Below are 12,556 nucleotides of genomic sequence, written 5' to 3' on the forward strand. Positions count from 1 at the left end.
TGGAGGGGGCAGACATTGCATATAGCTGGGGTATTATAATTTTCATTTTTTATTTGAAGAAAAAAATAAATAAATATGTACATCAAATAAACCAAAGTTCAATTGGAACTTATCTCTTTGACTGTGTGGAGCTCACACATACACACAGTCCCCAAAAAAAAAATCTAATATAAAATTTTTATTTTTATTTTTTCTAATTTAAATTTTTGAAAAATAAAAAACAATTTTTGAAATTTGAATAATCGCAAATTTGCATTTGTTTTTTTAAATTATTTAAATTTGAATTTTCATTTTTGGAAATTTAATTAATGCCAAATTAAATCAATCATGTTTTTAGTATGAAGTTTTTTTTGGTTTTTTTTTTTTTCTAAAAAATATGTTCACCAAAAACATGGCGCTGATCAAAGCCGCACTAAAAAGCTAAATTTTAGTCTGACATCTAATCATCTAATTCAATAATACTTTTGAAAAAACAAAACAAAACAAACAAATAAATTGACGTTTAATTAGCTAGTATATTATTAATCTTTAATATTATTATTTTAAAAAAATAATAATATTTTAACAAACAATGATTCATAAGTTTAAAAAAAAAAATTTTTTTTTCAATATAAATTTAACCTTAAAAAATTGAAAAAAAAAAAAATAAACTTCAATTCTAAGTGTGTGTTTGTATTTTTCTAATTAATTTCAAAAAAATCAATAGATATTTTGATATAAAAATAATATTTTTTATACAATATCTTATTAATTTAATTTAAAAATGACATCAAGTATTTGTGAAAAATAAAAACAACAAGTTTAAAAAAGTAAAAAAACAAAAAAACATTTAAATGTAATGTGAGTTATTAAATAATGGAAATAGCGTATGCTCCATTACCAAAATTGGTGCCAATTGGTAGTCCAAGAGTTATAGCAACCCAAGAATTTTTATCTGATAAAACATCATTTGCTGAGGTAATAAAAACAATAAATTAAATATACCTACCTAAAATAATTAATACATTTAAATAATTTGTCATCTAGGTATTACAATCAGATCCAGTAAAACGTTTACTAAAAAAGCCAAATATACTTTTAAGAGCTATATGTAAAACACCAGCTGAAACAGTCAACAACAACAACAACAACAACAGCAACAATTACATCAACAATGACAGTAGTTGTACATCTGTTACATCAAATGTTACATCAGCATCAAAGTCAATACAAAAAACAAATGATTTATCAATACCCACAAAAGGTGAATATTTATTGCCATCAAAAAATAATGGTAAATCAGAAATAATACTTGAACGAGTTGATAATAGTAAAAAAAATTGTGGACATATTGAAAATTGTGAATACATAATGTGTGATGTTAATGTTGAACAGTATGTTGATGAAAATGAAGTATCACCAATTGTTGCTATAAACATTGATGAAACAGAAATAAATGCACCAGTTTCAAAACATTGTGAAAATAATAATTGTGATGCATTAAATATTGATCATAATTTATGTAGACGTATTATAATACCATTATATCCTTGCGATAAAATAAATAAATGTGATATTTGTGATGTATTATTTAAAACACGTAAATCACGTTTAATACATAAAAATTGTATTAAAAAAAATATATATCAACATAATAAAGTTGATGTTGATAAATTATTACGTCAAAGAATGCGTGAAAGAGAATTACAAATTAATGAATTATTAAAAATTAAAAGATCAGAAAATATTCATGATAGATATACAGAAGAAAATATTATTCAAAGACTTAAAAAAAATAGAGAACTAGATGTTATACCAAAACATAAAATACCACCAGAACCAATTATAACAATAACACCACTATCAAAATTAGTTAAAAAATTACAACAAGAACAAAAACAAGAACAACAACAACAACAACAGCCAATTTTTGATTTAGGTCGAATATCATCAATTCAAACGTCTAGTAATTTACCTTCAACTGTTACTAACAATAGTCATAACAATAATAGTAATTACAACAATAATAATAATAGTATTGATTCAAATAAAATTGAATTAAAATTATCAAAAAATTCATCGTTAATATTACCAAAATCAGCAGCAACACAATTTTTAAATAACAGTGATAATTTATCATTATTATCACAAAAACAAAATAATATTAATTTATGTATGAATAATGGTAGTATTAATCAGCATGATAAGCATCATGAGTATACAAATAAAAATACAATACCTCAAGCAACAGTTTATCCAATAAGTATTGCTGATTGGGTTAAAGCACAACAAGAACAACATGAACAACAACAATTACAAGAACAATTACAACAACAGCAACAACAACATCTACAGCAGCTACAAAAACAATTACATTTACAACAACAACAGCAGCAACAACAAAAACAACTACATTTACAACAACAACAACAGCAACAGCAACAACAAAATAATATAAATAATATTAGTAACAATAATAATAACAATGTAGATACTTTACGATTACAAAACAATTCAGTTTTTATGCCAGTTAGAATTGTACCAATAGCAAATTTAAAATCAGAACCATCATTATTACATCATCAACTAGGTATACCAAAATATTGTCTTGTTGCTGATACAGTATTACCAACAGATATTAAAGGACAATTAAAACAAATATTACCAGCACCAACAATTAAAATTGCACCAAAACCAAAACCAACAACATCATTTATACAATTACAACCAATACAATCAATACAACCAGTACAACCAATACAACCAATACAACCAGTACTACCTAATTCAATGCCAATTAATACAGCAATTAATGAACTTTTAAAAATAAATAATAATAATGAACAACAAGATAATAATAATATTAAAATTGATAAAGTTACTAGTTTTAATCTTCGTAGAACAAGAAGAAATAGAAATAGAGCAATAAGACGTAGAAAAGCAGCTGCTGAAAAAGCTGAACAAGCTAGATTAAATAAAATAAATAATGGTGATAATAATAATATTAATAATGGTGATAATAATATTAATAAAACAAATATTCCATTAAAATTAACACCAAAAGTACTACGTGGACCACGTGGTACATATACTAAAAGACAAAAAGGTGAAACAAAAAATTTTCAATGTGAATTTTGTCATAAAAGATTTTATACTGATTGGTATTTTAAAACACATTTGGCACGTCATACTGGTGAATTGAGTGAAAAATGTAATTATTGTGATTCTGGTTTTACAAATACATATGATTTAAGAAGACATATGTCGATTGATCATAAAGAACATGTTGAAGCAACAAGTATTGGTGGCTCTGTTGATATTATGGAAGATGATAAAATGAATTTTACTATTGAAAATGATATTGATGATGGAGCTTTTGATCAAGATATTAATAATCATCATGATAATACAAATGAACATTCAAAAACTGTACCGAAATTTAAAATAATTAATGTTAATGGTGTGAGAAGTACAAATATGAGACATTCCAATGGTGATGGTGGTGATGATGAAGATGATGATGAAGAAGATAGATTAGTTATTGCTGAAGAAGATGATTATTCTGAAAATGAAATTGGTAAAAGCCAAGAAAATATATTTATTAACTTTGTTGTGATTTTTTTGTTACTTGATTAATAATTTTATTAATTTTATTTACAGATGAACCAATTGACTCTGATGAAAATTCAGATATTGAAATGGTAATTGATGAATCACAATCTGGATATTAAAATTTATCCAGTTGACAAAGTTGATCGAAGACAAAAAAAATATATTCCACAATGATGCTTTTAATTAAAGATAATTATTATTTTCAATTTAAAAATTTTTATGAATATTTTGTCGACCAGGACAATCAATTGTTTAACATCACAATTTACTAATGGCATTCTGGTCCTAGTCTAAAAAATTAATTCTAGGAGTATTATATAAACCTAATGAATCTTTATTATTATTATTTTTTTTTTTTTCTAATTTTATTACTGAAGAGAAACTTTATAAGTAATTTAATTTTATTCTATAAATAATGTATACTAGAGTTTTTTTTTGATGAGAATTTTCCACGTATTACAGTGTGCCTTTGGAGTTTATTTTTAATATAATTCATAATAATGATCTGTAAATAAATGGTATATATTTTTTTTTTTTTTTTTGTTTTTTTTGAAAATAAATTAATTTTTCAATACAACTTTTTTCACTTTTAAATGACTTTATTATTAATTTTTATAAGTAATTGGTTTATTGTATTATTAAAAGTAATTTTTTTCTTTTTTTTAATTAATAATCATATTCGATCCAGTGCCTCCAGCATAATAACACTGTTACCTCGAATTACCTGATCAACAAAAAAACAAATTACACAACAATTAACAATTATTATTGCAAAAATATTATGTTTATAATAATTATTGTTTAATTAATTTATTATAATTTTTTAAATTCAACTTACAACCATTCCAATGCTATTTTGTGAACCATCTTTGGACTCTTCAACACTTTCATCAATGACCATGTTCATGAATGGATCAAAACCTCGAAGAATGCCAATAACGTGTCTTCCTCCATTCAATTTCACTGTAATTAAATTTAAATTAATAATTGCAAAACTATTTTTAATAATTAATTATTATTTATTAAATTTTTTTGTAATACTTACATGATAATTTTTTATCCATATATCTGTAAATTAAATATTAAAATATTAATTATTTTTGTTTAAAAAACTTAACCTCAAAAACAAAATATATTTTTTTAATAAATTTATTAATGAAATAAATTTTACTTACTTTTTTAATTCTGGGGGATGTGCTTTGCTCATTTTGATGTATTTTTATTTAACAAAAACTGTCTAATAATATTTAAAATATTATTTATTATTGTTAAACGTTTTTAGAGCGTCGTGAATTTTTAGTTTGTACACCGGTAAATACGCGTCAAAAAAAAAACAAAAAACAATAATCATAACTTTGACAAGTCATGTTTTCATGACGTTTTTTTTTTTTTTTTTTCAATTCTCATGTACCTCGAGCTTCTCAAATTTGCCATTTTAGCGCTGATTGTTATCGTAACTCTCGTACTTGCTCGTGCTTGCTCGTACTTATCTATTGACTATTCGCTAACTATTTCAATTTTCAATATGTACATATTGTTATAGAGCAAGTTCGTCTAGAATCTTTTTTTTTTCTTTTTTGTCATATTATCAATATTTATATCAATCAAATTTATATAATAAAAATATGCCCCGAGTTCGTCGTCTTAGCAGGTATACTTTACCGACAAAGTATTAAAAAAATACATATGGTCTTTTTGATGATAATATTGACAACAACGTGTTGTTTTTAACCACGTGTTGTTTAATAGATATACCTATATCATATTGTTTTTTGTTATCAGTATCTAAATTTAAAGTGTGATTATAGGTGTCCTGATGAGTGGGATCTACGGAGAAGGTATCCTTCTAACACAGTAGAAACAAAAGAGCATAATTGGATCAGAATTGATAATATTGGAAAAAATACCAATCTTGTTGATATTTTAGCTTTATTCAGACCGATTGGTGAAATTTCTAACCATTACAAGGATATTGCAAATAACTGTATATTTCTCTACATGGTAAGTAGTTAAATTATTAATTGTTCAAAAAATATATATTATTAATATGGTATTCTTTACAGGAAAATTTTAATAAAAGCAAAGAACTCAATGGAACTATACTTGTAGATACCAAAATAAAAGTTACAGCAGTGCCACACGTAACAACTATTAAAATCCGTAATGTGCCACAAAACATCACTGACTATGATTTACTCAAATCATTTTATCAATTTGGGCATATAAAAAAAGCCTATGTTCATGTTGATTATGACGGTGTTCCCAAAGGAAAAGGCACCGTTGTCTTCAGAGATGTGGAATCAGTTACAGCTGCTGTAGCAGCTTGTACTGATAACAATTTTTTCTTGCACGAGTAACTATTGTTGATATTTTTTTTATTAATATTGTCTATTAATTTCTTTTATTAATATTTTTTTTTGTTTTAGATCATGTATTGTACCACTAACAGTCACACCCGTCAAAAAAAATAAAACAGTGGAACAAATAAATAATATTAATAACGACTTCGTTATTGATCCACTCTTTGCGATAACAGATAGTGCACGTGACTTTAATGGTTATTTATTCAAAAGTATTGATGATGTTTATGAAAAAAATAAAGAAGCTCTTCAACAACAAAAAAAACAGTCTCAAGACAAAATTAAAGAAGAAATTGAGTCTTGTATGAGTCTTGAAAGTCTTAAAATCTATTGAGTCTTTCTTGACCAGCTAGCTGGCAGTAATAACGAGTTAATAACAGAAGACAACGAAAAAAAAATGCTTCTTTTGATAATTACAATGCCGTTATTGAGATTCAACCTACCCAGCTAGCAATAAATTTAAGTAATCACTTGATAATTCTGAATACATAACTAGTATCTATAATAATTTGTATACCATTGAAGTGATGCCAACGAAATTAAAATTAAGTTAATAGTTAACATTTTATTATTGTTTACTTATTTATTTTTTTTTTTTATTTTTTTTCAGTACAATATTATTTTAACTGAAAACAGTTGGTATAATTTTTTTTTTCTTTTTAACTATGATTGTCCATCGTGTGTTGGATATTTCTCCAAACGAGTTGGATAGTCATCATATTCCCAATGAGTTTGTTTAAGTTTTTTGACATTACCCCAAGAAGAATTAAGGCCTCTTTTCCATTTTTAACATACTAAAAAATAATTATATCAATTATCATTAATAAATTATTTTTTTAATTAATTATAATTGATATAATTGTTGCATACACGATGCAATTTCAGGTCTTTCAAATGGTGGCACATACATGAATATTTCAGCCAGACAATCATAATTAAAATAGTCAATTGTTGTATTTTTGACTTTTGTATATCTAAAAAAAAAAAAAGAATATTTATATTTTACAACAATGACTGCCAGTCGATTTATAAACTACTTTATTATCTATTTCATTAAACGAAGGTGTTGTAATTTTATTTGAAATATTATATTTTTTTATTAACTCATCCGTATTATACAAATAAAAATTATATATTTACTATAATCAAGTTTTAGTTTAATTTTACTTGTTGCAATAAACAATAATAAATTTTCATCACCCACGTGTTGATTACAGTTGCTTGATGTCAGCTGATTATTTGTTTTTGTTTTTTTTTTTTTATCTAGCTGGTGGCAAAAGTATGAACCAAAATAGTATCAACATTCACCACACACAGCAGCACCAAATCATCAGCAATTTTTTAACAACATCATCATCATATCTATCAATATCTATTAACAATAACAAAAGTACTCCATAATAATAAATAATAATTGCATTATTGAGTTTTATTTACCAACAAACATAATGGCAAATTTAGAATCATCTGTTTTAATGGGAGCTCTTGAAGAAGGTATTTAAAAATGATTTATCAACAAATTAAAAATGCCCTTTAATTTTTTTTTTGACAGTTGTTGATGTATACCTAGATAATAATAACTTTATATTATTAACAATTAATTGTTATTTGTTATTTTTTCAGCATCACAAAAAATGAACAGATTGACAACTGAAGAATTAAAAGATGTTCTAAATGACGATGAAAAAATTGAAACAATCATTGCTGACATGAAATTTTCAAATGTAAATTATTGTAAATTTTTTTTTATTATATTGTTCATATAAATTAATTATTATTGTTATTATTTTGACAGTTTAAACACTTGGATAATGAAAAAGAAAAATTAATGGCAAGCAATAGATCACTTGCTGAGGTAAATTTAGCAAAACAGCCACAGTTGGAAGAAGGAAAAAGATCAATAAGTGAACTGATTGAAAAAGGCATTGAATTAGGTGAAAATACTCGTCAAAAACGTGAATTATTAAGTAAGTTTAAATAAATAACTTAATTGTTAAATAATACTTAGAAGACAATTATTATTTATCTTTTTATTTTAGAGGAAAAATCTGGATCTATGTCTGTTGAGTCAGCACTTGAACTTTTACAATCAGCTGCTGCTGAACTTGAAGAAGAAACAGAGGTAAATTTCTATAAATTAAAAACAAATTTATATATTTTTATTAATTATTATTGTTGTTTTATTTAAAAAAACAAATAGAAATTAGCTGAAACATTTCTTTCTGGTGAATATGCTGTTGATGAATTTCTTGAGAAATTTTTAATTAGAAAAAAATTAGTCCATTTGAGAAAAGTAAAAATTGATAAAATGCGTGAATTAATGAGAAAATCAACAATGAAAACAACAACAACACCTGGTTATCCAACAAGTAATTATCCTGGCATGGCACCTGGTGCTGTTCCATATCCACTTGGTGACATTGGTATGCCAATGCCAATTCCTCCATCATACAGACCATTTTAAAAACGAAAAAAAAAAAAAGAATTATAAAACTGTGAAATTTATTATTAATAATATATAATTTTGAAACATTTATTAATTTATCTACTTAATTATTTATTACAGTTTTCTTTTCATAACTATTTACAGAAAAAAACATTTTGTCTATAATTCATATAATGAATATTATTTTTTTGTTTTTTCATTTATTTCTGGATAATCAAAATTTGAATCAACTGATGCACCAAACATTACCATGATAAAACAAACAACAACAACAAATATTACAGCTGGAAATTCATTTTTAGAATCAGAACTATCTGAAAACCTTTTGTTAATTTCCATCATTCTGTGTAGCTCTTGTTTTTCAAATTGAGATCTTCTAAATAGTTTTCCATAATGTGCTTTTGTCCATTCATCAAAATCATATATTTTTTGATTATTTAAAGCACTACTGTGACGAAATATTTCTGACCTTGCACGAAATGCTTCTTTAGTTATATCTTCAGTTTTAATATTTTCACCAGGTTGATGTGATTTATATGCTGTTGTTTTAACATTAATACCACGATCATAATTTTTACGTTTATTAAAATTACCAAGTACCTCATATGCATCTGATATTTCACGAAATTTAATTTTAGCTTCATCAGAATTATTTTTATCTGGATGATATTGCATTGATAATTTAAAATATGCTGCTTTAACTTCTTCCTGTGTGGCATTTGTTGTTAAATCTAAATTTGTATAATAATTTTTTGTTTTTGCACTTGATGACATGTTTTTTGTAAACATTGAACTCCATGGTATTTTTATTTGACACTTCATGCTCCAAAAAAAATATACAGTATAGCTTTTTTTTTTTTAACAATATTTAATTGATGTTTATTTGTTTTTTTTTCACCATCAACTTTGAGGTAAATGTGTTGATTGTTGTATTGTTCAAGGTCAATTTAAAATTTTATCATATATTATTCTATTTTTATATTTATTTAATTATTAACAATAATTAATATTGTAACATAATAAATAAATAAATGTTCAATGCGCAGGTATACGCGCACCAACACACACTGTACTATTTTTTTTTTTTTTTTTTACGTCGGTTCAGGTTGGGTCAGGCTGGGTTAGGTCTTAAAAACATGTTTGAAAATCACGTGGATTTGCATCATTCTGGACATCGTGGTCGTGATCCAAGGACGTTCTTTTCGACTTGGCCTTATTAGCGTGTAGTCCTTTTATTAACGTGCAGGAAAAAAAAGGTGTGCAAATAATTTTTCAATTAAATTTATCTGTCTTAAATTAAATAAAAAAATAATTATTAACAAATTGTTATCAATTAAATAATTCATTGATTTTTTTTATATAGAGATTAATCTGAAATATGGAGGCTGTTGTAGTTGATCCTAAATGGGTTGAAACATTTAAATCAATTTCGAAAGACGAAGTAAGTACTGAATTATAATATTTTTCATTGTCAGTTTTTAATTGCTAAATTAAATAATATATTTTTTTTGTTTTATATAGATCAATTCCCCAAACAAAGTATGTAAACATGAACTTAGGGCACGTCCAAACATTTCAAAATTATATAAAGCTACCAATGATGATGAATATGATCTTTACGGTATTAGCGAGGAAGATCTGTTGAAACGACATAATGAAGATAATAAAATAATTTCAGAACAGCGTGAAAAACGCATGGAGCGCATGCGTTCACTTTTCATTAGTCAGCCAAAACTTGAAACAAGTAAGTAATAAAATAAAATTAAAATTAACAGTATAATTTTTAATAAAAAAAAAATTGTATGATTAAATCATAATTTTAATTTTTTCAGTTTGTAAAGATTGGAGCAATGATTTCGTTGATTCAGGGTTTACAACATATAAGTTTTGTAATTTCACCTATCAACAGTTTGATACTCAGCTTCCAGATGATTTAGAATATATAATTAATCTTTGTGGATATAATTTGACAAAGATATATGTAAATGGATATTGTCCAATAATGCCATTGATTAAGTCTAATTGTCCAAATCTCGAGGAACTTTTGTTGACATTTGACAAAATGGAAAGTAAAGATTTTGAAGATGCTTTTTCTAACATGCCTCATCTTAAAAAATTAATGTTTCTTCTTTGGGAATGTAAAGATCCAATTTTACCAATGACTTTGGTTAAATCAATTGAACAAGTTCGTGAAACTTTAACAGAATTAGCATTTTCATATTGTATAACTCACAAATTTTATCCTATTGGCTTACCAGATTCATCTGTTGAGGTAAATATAAATTTAACAACTATATTACAATAAAAAAAACAAAATATTATTTATTGATAATCAATTAATAATAATAAATTATTTATCTTTCAGATGTATTTTCAAGTTTACGAAGCTTTAATGACTACAGTTGGGAATATGAAAAATCTCGAGCACTTAACAATTCGTTTGCCTTATGATGTTACAGATGAATTCTTGATAAATCTCGTCGATAATGCTAAAAAATTGAAATATTTATGGATAAGTGGTTCACGTATAACAGATAAGGGTATAATTGCACTTAATAAATTAAATCAATTAGAATTTTTTGATCTTGACGGAGTGCAATCAAGAAAAGAGAATAAGTTCATCACTGATGAGTCAATTAAAGATTTATTTAGCGAAACAATAACATACTTTAACATATCAAAATGCATTCAAGTCACTAATAGCTCAGTGATTGAACTTTCCAAACATTTACCAAATCTTAAATCTATGAATGTTACAAATACACAAGTAAACTTGGAAGGTATTTTAGAAATAGCTAAATTAAGAAAAGGTTCTGATAATTTTTTACAGATTAATACTTCTTTTAAAACTAATGATGATCTTGATGAATCATTATTTAATGAATCAAAAATTTCATGTCTCTATATACCAGATTCTGATTATGACTCAGATGAAAATTAATCTACTAATTATTATTATTGCGTGTATTTTTTCATGAACATGTAGTTTCATTTTATCTTAAAAAAATATTAAATTTAAAAATTATTTAAAACATTAATTTTATCTATTGAACGAAAATTGATAATATTAATATCAATTCAAATAACCGTGGAACTTAAAGTTCAATTAATTTAATATTATTAGCCACAAGTTGAATTGTAATGATTTAATAAAAATAAAAAATAATGTTCTCATTTGAATATGTTTATTATTATTATCCAGTTATTTCTTGCCTCCTGTTATTTGTACTAAATAAACTTTTTAGGTACATTTTTATTTAATTGATTTGAATAAACTCCAGACATTTGAGAGGTAGTCATTTAATATTCACTCAAAAAATATTATAAGTAATTTTATTATTTAAACAATTATTATTGTCAATTTTAGTAATTGTTTTAACATTTTTTTCGAATTTTAATATTTATTCCCGCTAAAACAAAAGTCGGCCATCTTTTTTTTACTGTATATATTTTTTTTCGATGAAAATGCACCTTTAAACTTGTAAATATTCACTGATATTCACTTTCACTGATACGTGTTGTTAATTAACAAATTGACTTTTTTATTTATATAAAAATTTTTTAAAAATGACTTGTTCTTTTTTTTATGGTTGATAATTTTGTTAAAAAAATGTGTACATGAAATTAATAATTACACTAATTAACAATAACAAACAATAGTGCGCAGCAACACATACTGTACATTTTTTTTTAAAACAAACCAGTTCGAACATCACGTGGATTATATACTAGACATTCTGGACATCGTAGTCGTGACTTGTCGTGACTCGAGGACGTTCTTTTCGACTTGGTCTTTCTATAGCGTGTAGTCCTTCTATTAACGTGCAAAGAAAAAAAAGGTGTGCAAATAATTTTTTAAATAAATTTATTTGTCTTTAATTAAATAAAAAAATAATTATTAACAAATTGTTATCAATTAAATAATTCATTGATTTTTTTTTATATAGAGATTAATTTGAAATATGGAGACTGTTGTATTTGATCCTCAATGGGTTGAAACATTTAAATCAATTTCGAAAGACGAAGTAAGTACTGAATTATAATATTTTTCATTGTCAGTTTTTAATTGTTGTAATCGTTATGTTTGTTAACTAAATTAAATAAAAAATTTTTTTCGTTTATTATAGATCAATTCCCCAAGCAAAGTATGTAAATATCA

At 24.7% G+C, this 12,556-nt stretch overlaps 6 protein-coding genes across 6 annotated transcripts; 4 read left to right on the top strand and 2 right to left on the bottom strand.

Moving 5' to 3' along the window:
- The first annotated feature begins 344 nt into the window (after positions 1-344).
- LOC122855622 (homeobox protein 13-like) lies at positions 345-4,168 on the top strand. The gene is made up of 3 exons (XM_044157127.1): positions 345-957; positions 1,027-3,556; positions 3,640-4,168. The coding sequence occupies exons 1-3, from the start codon at positions 856-858 to the stop codon at positions 3,708-3,710; spliced, it is 2,703 nt and encodes a 900-aa protein (XP_044013062.1). The 5' UTR covers positions 345-855; the 3' UTR covers positions 3,711-4,168.
- Positions 4,169-4,187: 19 nt separating this feature from the next.
- LOC122855624 (small nuclear ribonucleoprotein G) lies at positions 4,188-4,935 on the bottom strand. The gene is made up of 4 exons (XM_044157130.1): positions 4,767-4,935; positions 4,637-4,659; positions 4,430-4,554; positions 4,188-4,315 (listed from the first exon to the last, which is right to left on the bottom strand). Exons 1-4 carry the CDS (start codon positions 4,796-4,798, stop codon positions 4,265-4,267), a joined length of 231 nt encoding a protein of 76 aa, XP_044013065.1. The 5' UTR covers positions 4,799-4,935; the 3' UTR covers positions 4,188-4,264.
- A 121-nt stretch (positions 4,936-5,056) lies between these two features.
- On the top strand, positions 5,057-6,479 carry LOC122855625 (hrp65 protein-like). Its single transcript, XM_044157131.1, has 4 exons — positions 5,057-5,242; positions 5,400-5,592; positions 5,655-5,944; positions 6,018-6,479. Exons 1-4 carry the CDS (start codon positions 5,217-5,219, stop codon positions 6,283-6,285), a joined length of 777 nt encoding a protein of 258 aa, XP_044013066.1. The 5' UTR covers positions 5,057-5,216; the 3' UTR covers positions 6,286-6,479.
- A 782-nt stretch (positions 6,480-7,261) lies between these two features.
- On the top strand, positions 7,262-8,418 carry LOC122855626 (vacuolar protein sorting-associated protein 37B). The gene is made up of 5 exons (XM_044157132.1): positions 7,262-7,445; positions 7,575-7,675; positions 7,747-7,918; positions 7,991-8,073; positions 8,152-8,418. Exons 1-5 carry the CDS (start codon positions 7,400-7,402, stop codon positions 8,413-8,415), a joined length of 666 nt encoding a protein of 221 aa, XP_044013067.1. The 5' UTR covers positions 7,262-7,399; the 3' UTR covers positions 8,416-8,418.
- A 94-nt stretch (positions 8,419-8,512) lies between these two features.
- On the bottom strand, positions 8,513-9,421 carry LOC122855628 (dnaJ homolog subfamily C member 30, mitochondrial-like). The gene has a single exon (XM_044157134.1). The coding sequence runs from the start codon at positions 9,217-9,219 to the stop codon at positions 8,578-8,580; it is 642 nt and encodes a 213-aa protein (XP_044013069.1). The 5' UTR covers positions 9,220-9,421; the 3' UTR covers positions 8,513-8,577.
- A 63-nt stretch (positions 9,422-9,484) lies between these two features.
- On the top strand, positions 9,485-11,577 carry LOC122855627. Its single transcript, XM_044157133.1, has 5 exons — positions 9,485-9,653; positions 9,761-9,838; positions 9,919-10,141; positions 10,230-10,669; positions 10,763-11,577. The coding sequence occupies exons 2-5, from the start codon at positions 9,776-9,778 to the stop codon at positions 11,336-11,338; spliced, it is 1,302 nt and encodes a 433-aa protein (XP_044013068.1). The 5' UTR covers positions 9,485-9,653; positions 9,761-9,775; the 3' UTR covers positions 11,339-11,577.
- The last annotated feature ends 979 nt before the right edge of the window (positions 11,578-12,556 follow it).

The sequence above is a fragment of the Aphidius gifuensis genome, linkage group LG4 (assembly GCF_014905175.1).
Source record: "Aphidius gifuensis isolate YNYX2018 linkage group LG4, ASM1490517v1, whole genome shotgun sequence".
In the NCBI taxonomy this organism is placed as follows: Eukaryota; Metazoa; Arthropoda; class Insecta; order Hymenoptera; family Braconidae; genus Aphidius; species Aphidius gifuensis.

Bases quoted from the DNA above. Each gene is read 5' to 3' on its own strand.
- LOC122855626 (XM_044157132.1), top strand. From the start codon at position 7,400: ATGGCAAATTTAGAATCATCTGTTTTAATGGGAGCTCTTGAAGAAG. The intron at 7,676-7,746 runs GTAAATTATTGT...TTATTTTGACAG, and splicing joins CTGACATGAAATTTTCAAAT to TTTAAACACTTGGATAATGA. The intron at 7,919-7,990 runs GTAAGTTTAAAT...TTTTTATTTTAG, and splicing joins TCAAAAACGTGAATTATTAA to AGGAAAAATCTGGATCTATG.
- LOC122855627 (XM_044157133.1), top strand. From the start codon at position 9,776: ATGGAGGCTGTTGTAGTTGATCCTAAATGGGTTGAAACATTTAAATCA. The intron at 9,839-9,918 runs GTAAGTACTGAA...TGTTTTATATAG, and splicing joins AATCAATTTCGAAAGACGAA to ATCAATTCCCCAAACAAAGT. The intron at 10,142-10,229 runs GTAAGTAATAAA...TAATTTTTTCAG, and splicing joins TCAGCCAAAACTTGAAACAA to TTTGTAAAGATTGGAGCAAT.
- LOC122855622 (XM_044157127.1), top strand. From the start codon at position 856: ATGGAAATAGCGTATGCTCCATTACCAAAATTGGTGCCAATTGGTAGT. The intron at 958-1,026 runs GTAATAAAAACA...TTTGTCATCTAG, and splicing joins ATAAAACATCATTTGCTGAG to GTATTACAATCAGATCCAGT. The intron at 3,557-3,639 runs GTAAAAGCCAAG...TTTTATTTACAG, and splicing joins TTATTCTGAAAATGAAATTG to ATGAACCAATTGACTCTGAT.
- LOC122855625 (XM_044157131.1), top strand. From the start codon at position 5,217: ATGCCCCGAGTTCGTCGTCTTAGCAG. The intron at 5,243-5,399 runs GTATACTTTACC...GTGTGATTATAG, and splicing joins CGAGTTCGTCGTCTTAGCAG to GTGTCCTGATGAGTGGGATC. The intron at 5,593-5,654 runs GTAAGTAGTTAA...TATTCTTTACAG, and splicing joins ACTGTATATTTCTCTACATG to GAAAATTTTAATAAAAGCAA.
- LOC122855628 (XM_044157134.1), bottom strand. From the start codon at position 9,219: ATGAAGTGTCAAATAAAAATACCATGGAGTTCAATGTTTACAAAAAAC.
- LOC122855624 (XM_044157130.1), bottom strand. From the start codon at position 4,798: ATGAGCAAAGCACATCCCCCAGAATTAAAAAA. The intron at 4,660-4,766 runs GTAAGTAAAATT...TTTAATTTACAG, and splicing joins CATCCCCCAGAATTAAAAAA to ATATATGGATAAAAAATTAT. The intron at 4,555-4,636 runs GTAAGTATTACA...ATTTAATTACAG, and splicing joins TATGGATAAAAAATTATCAT to TGAAATTGAATGGAGGAAGA.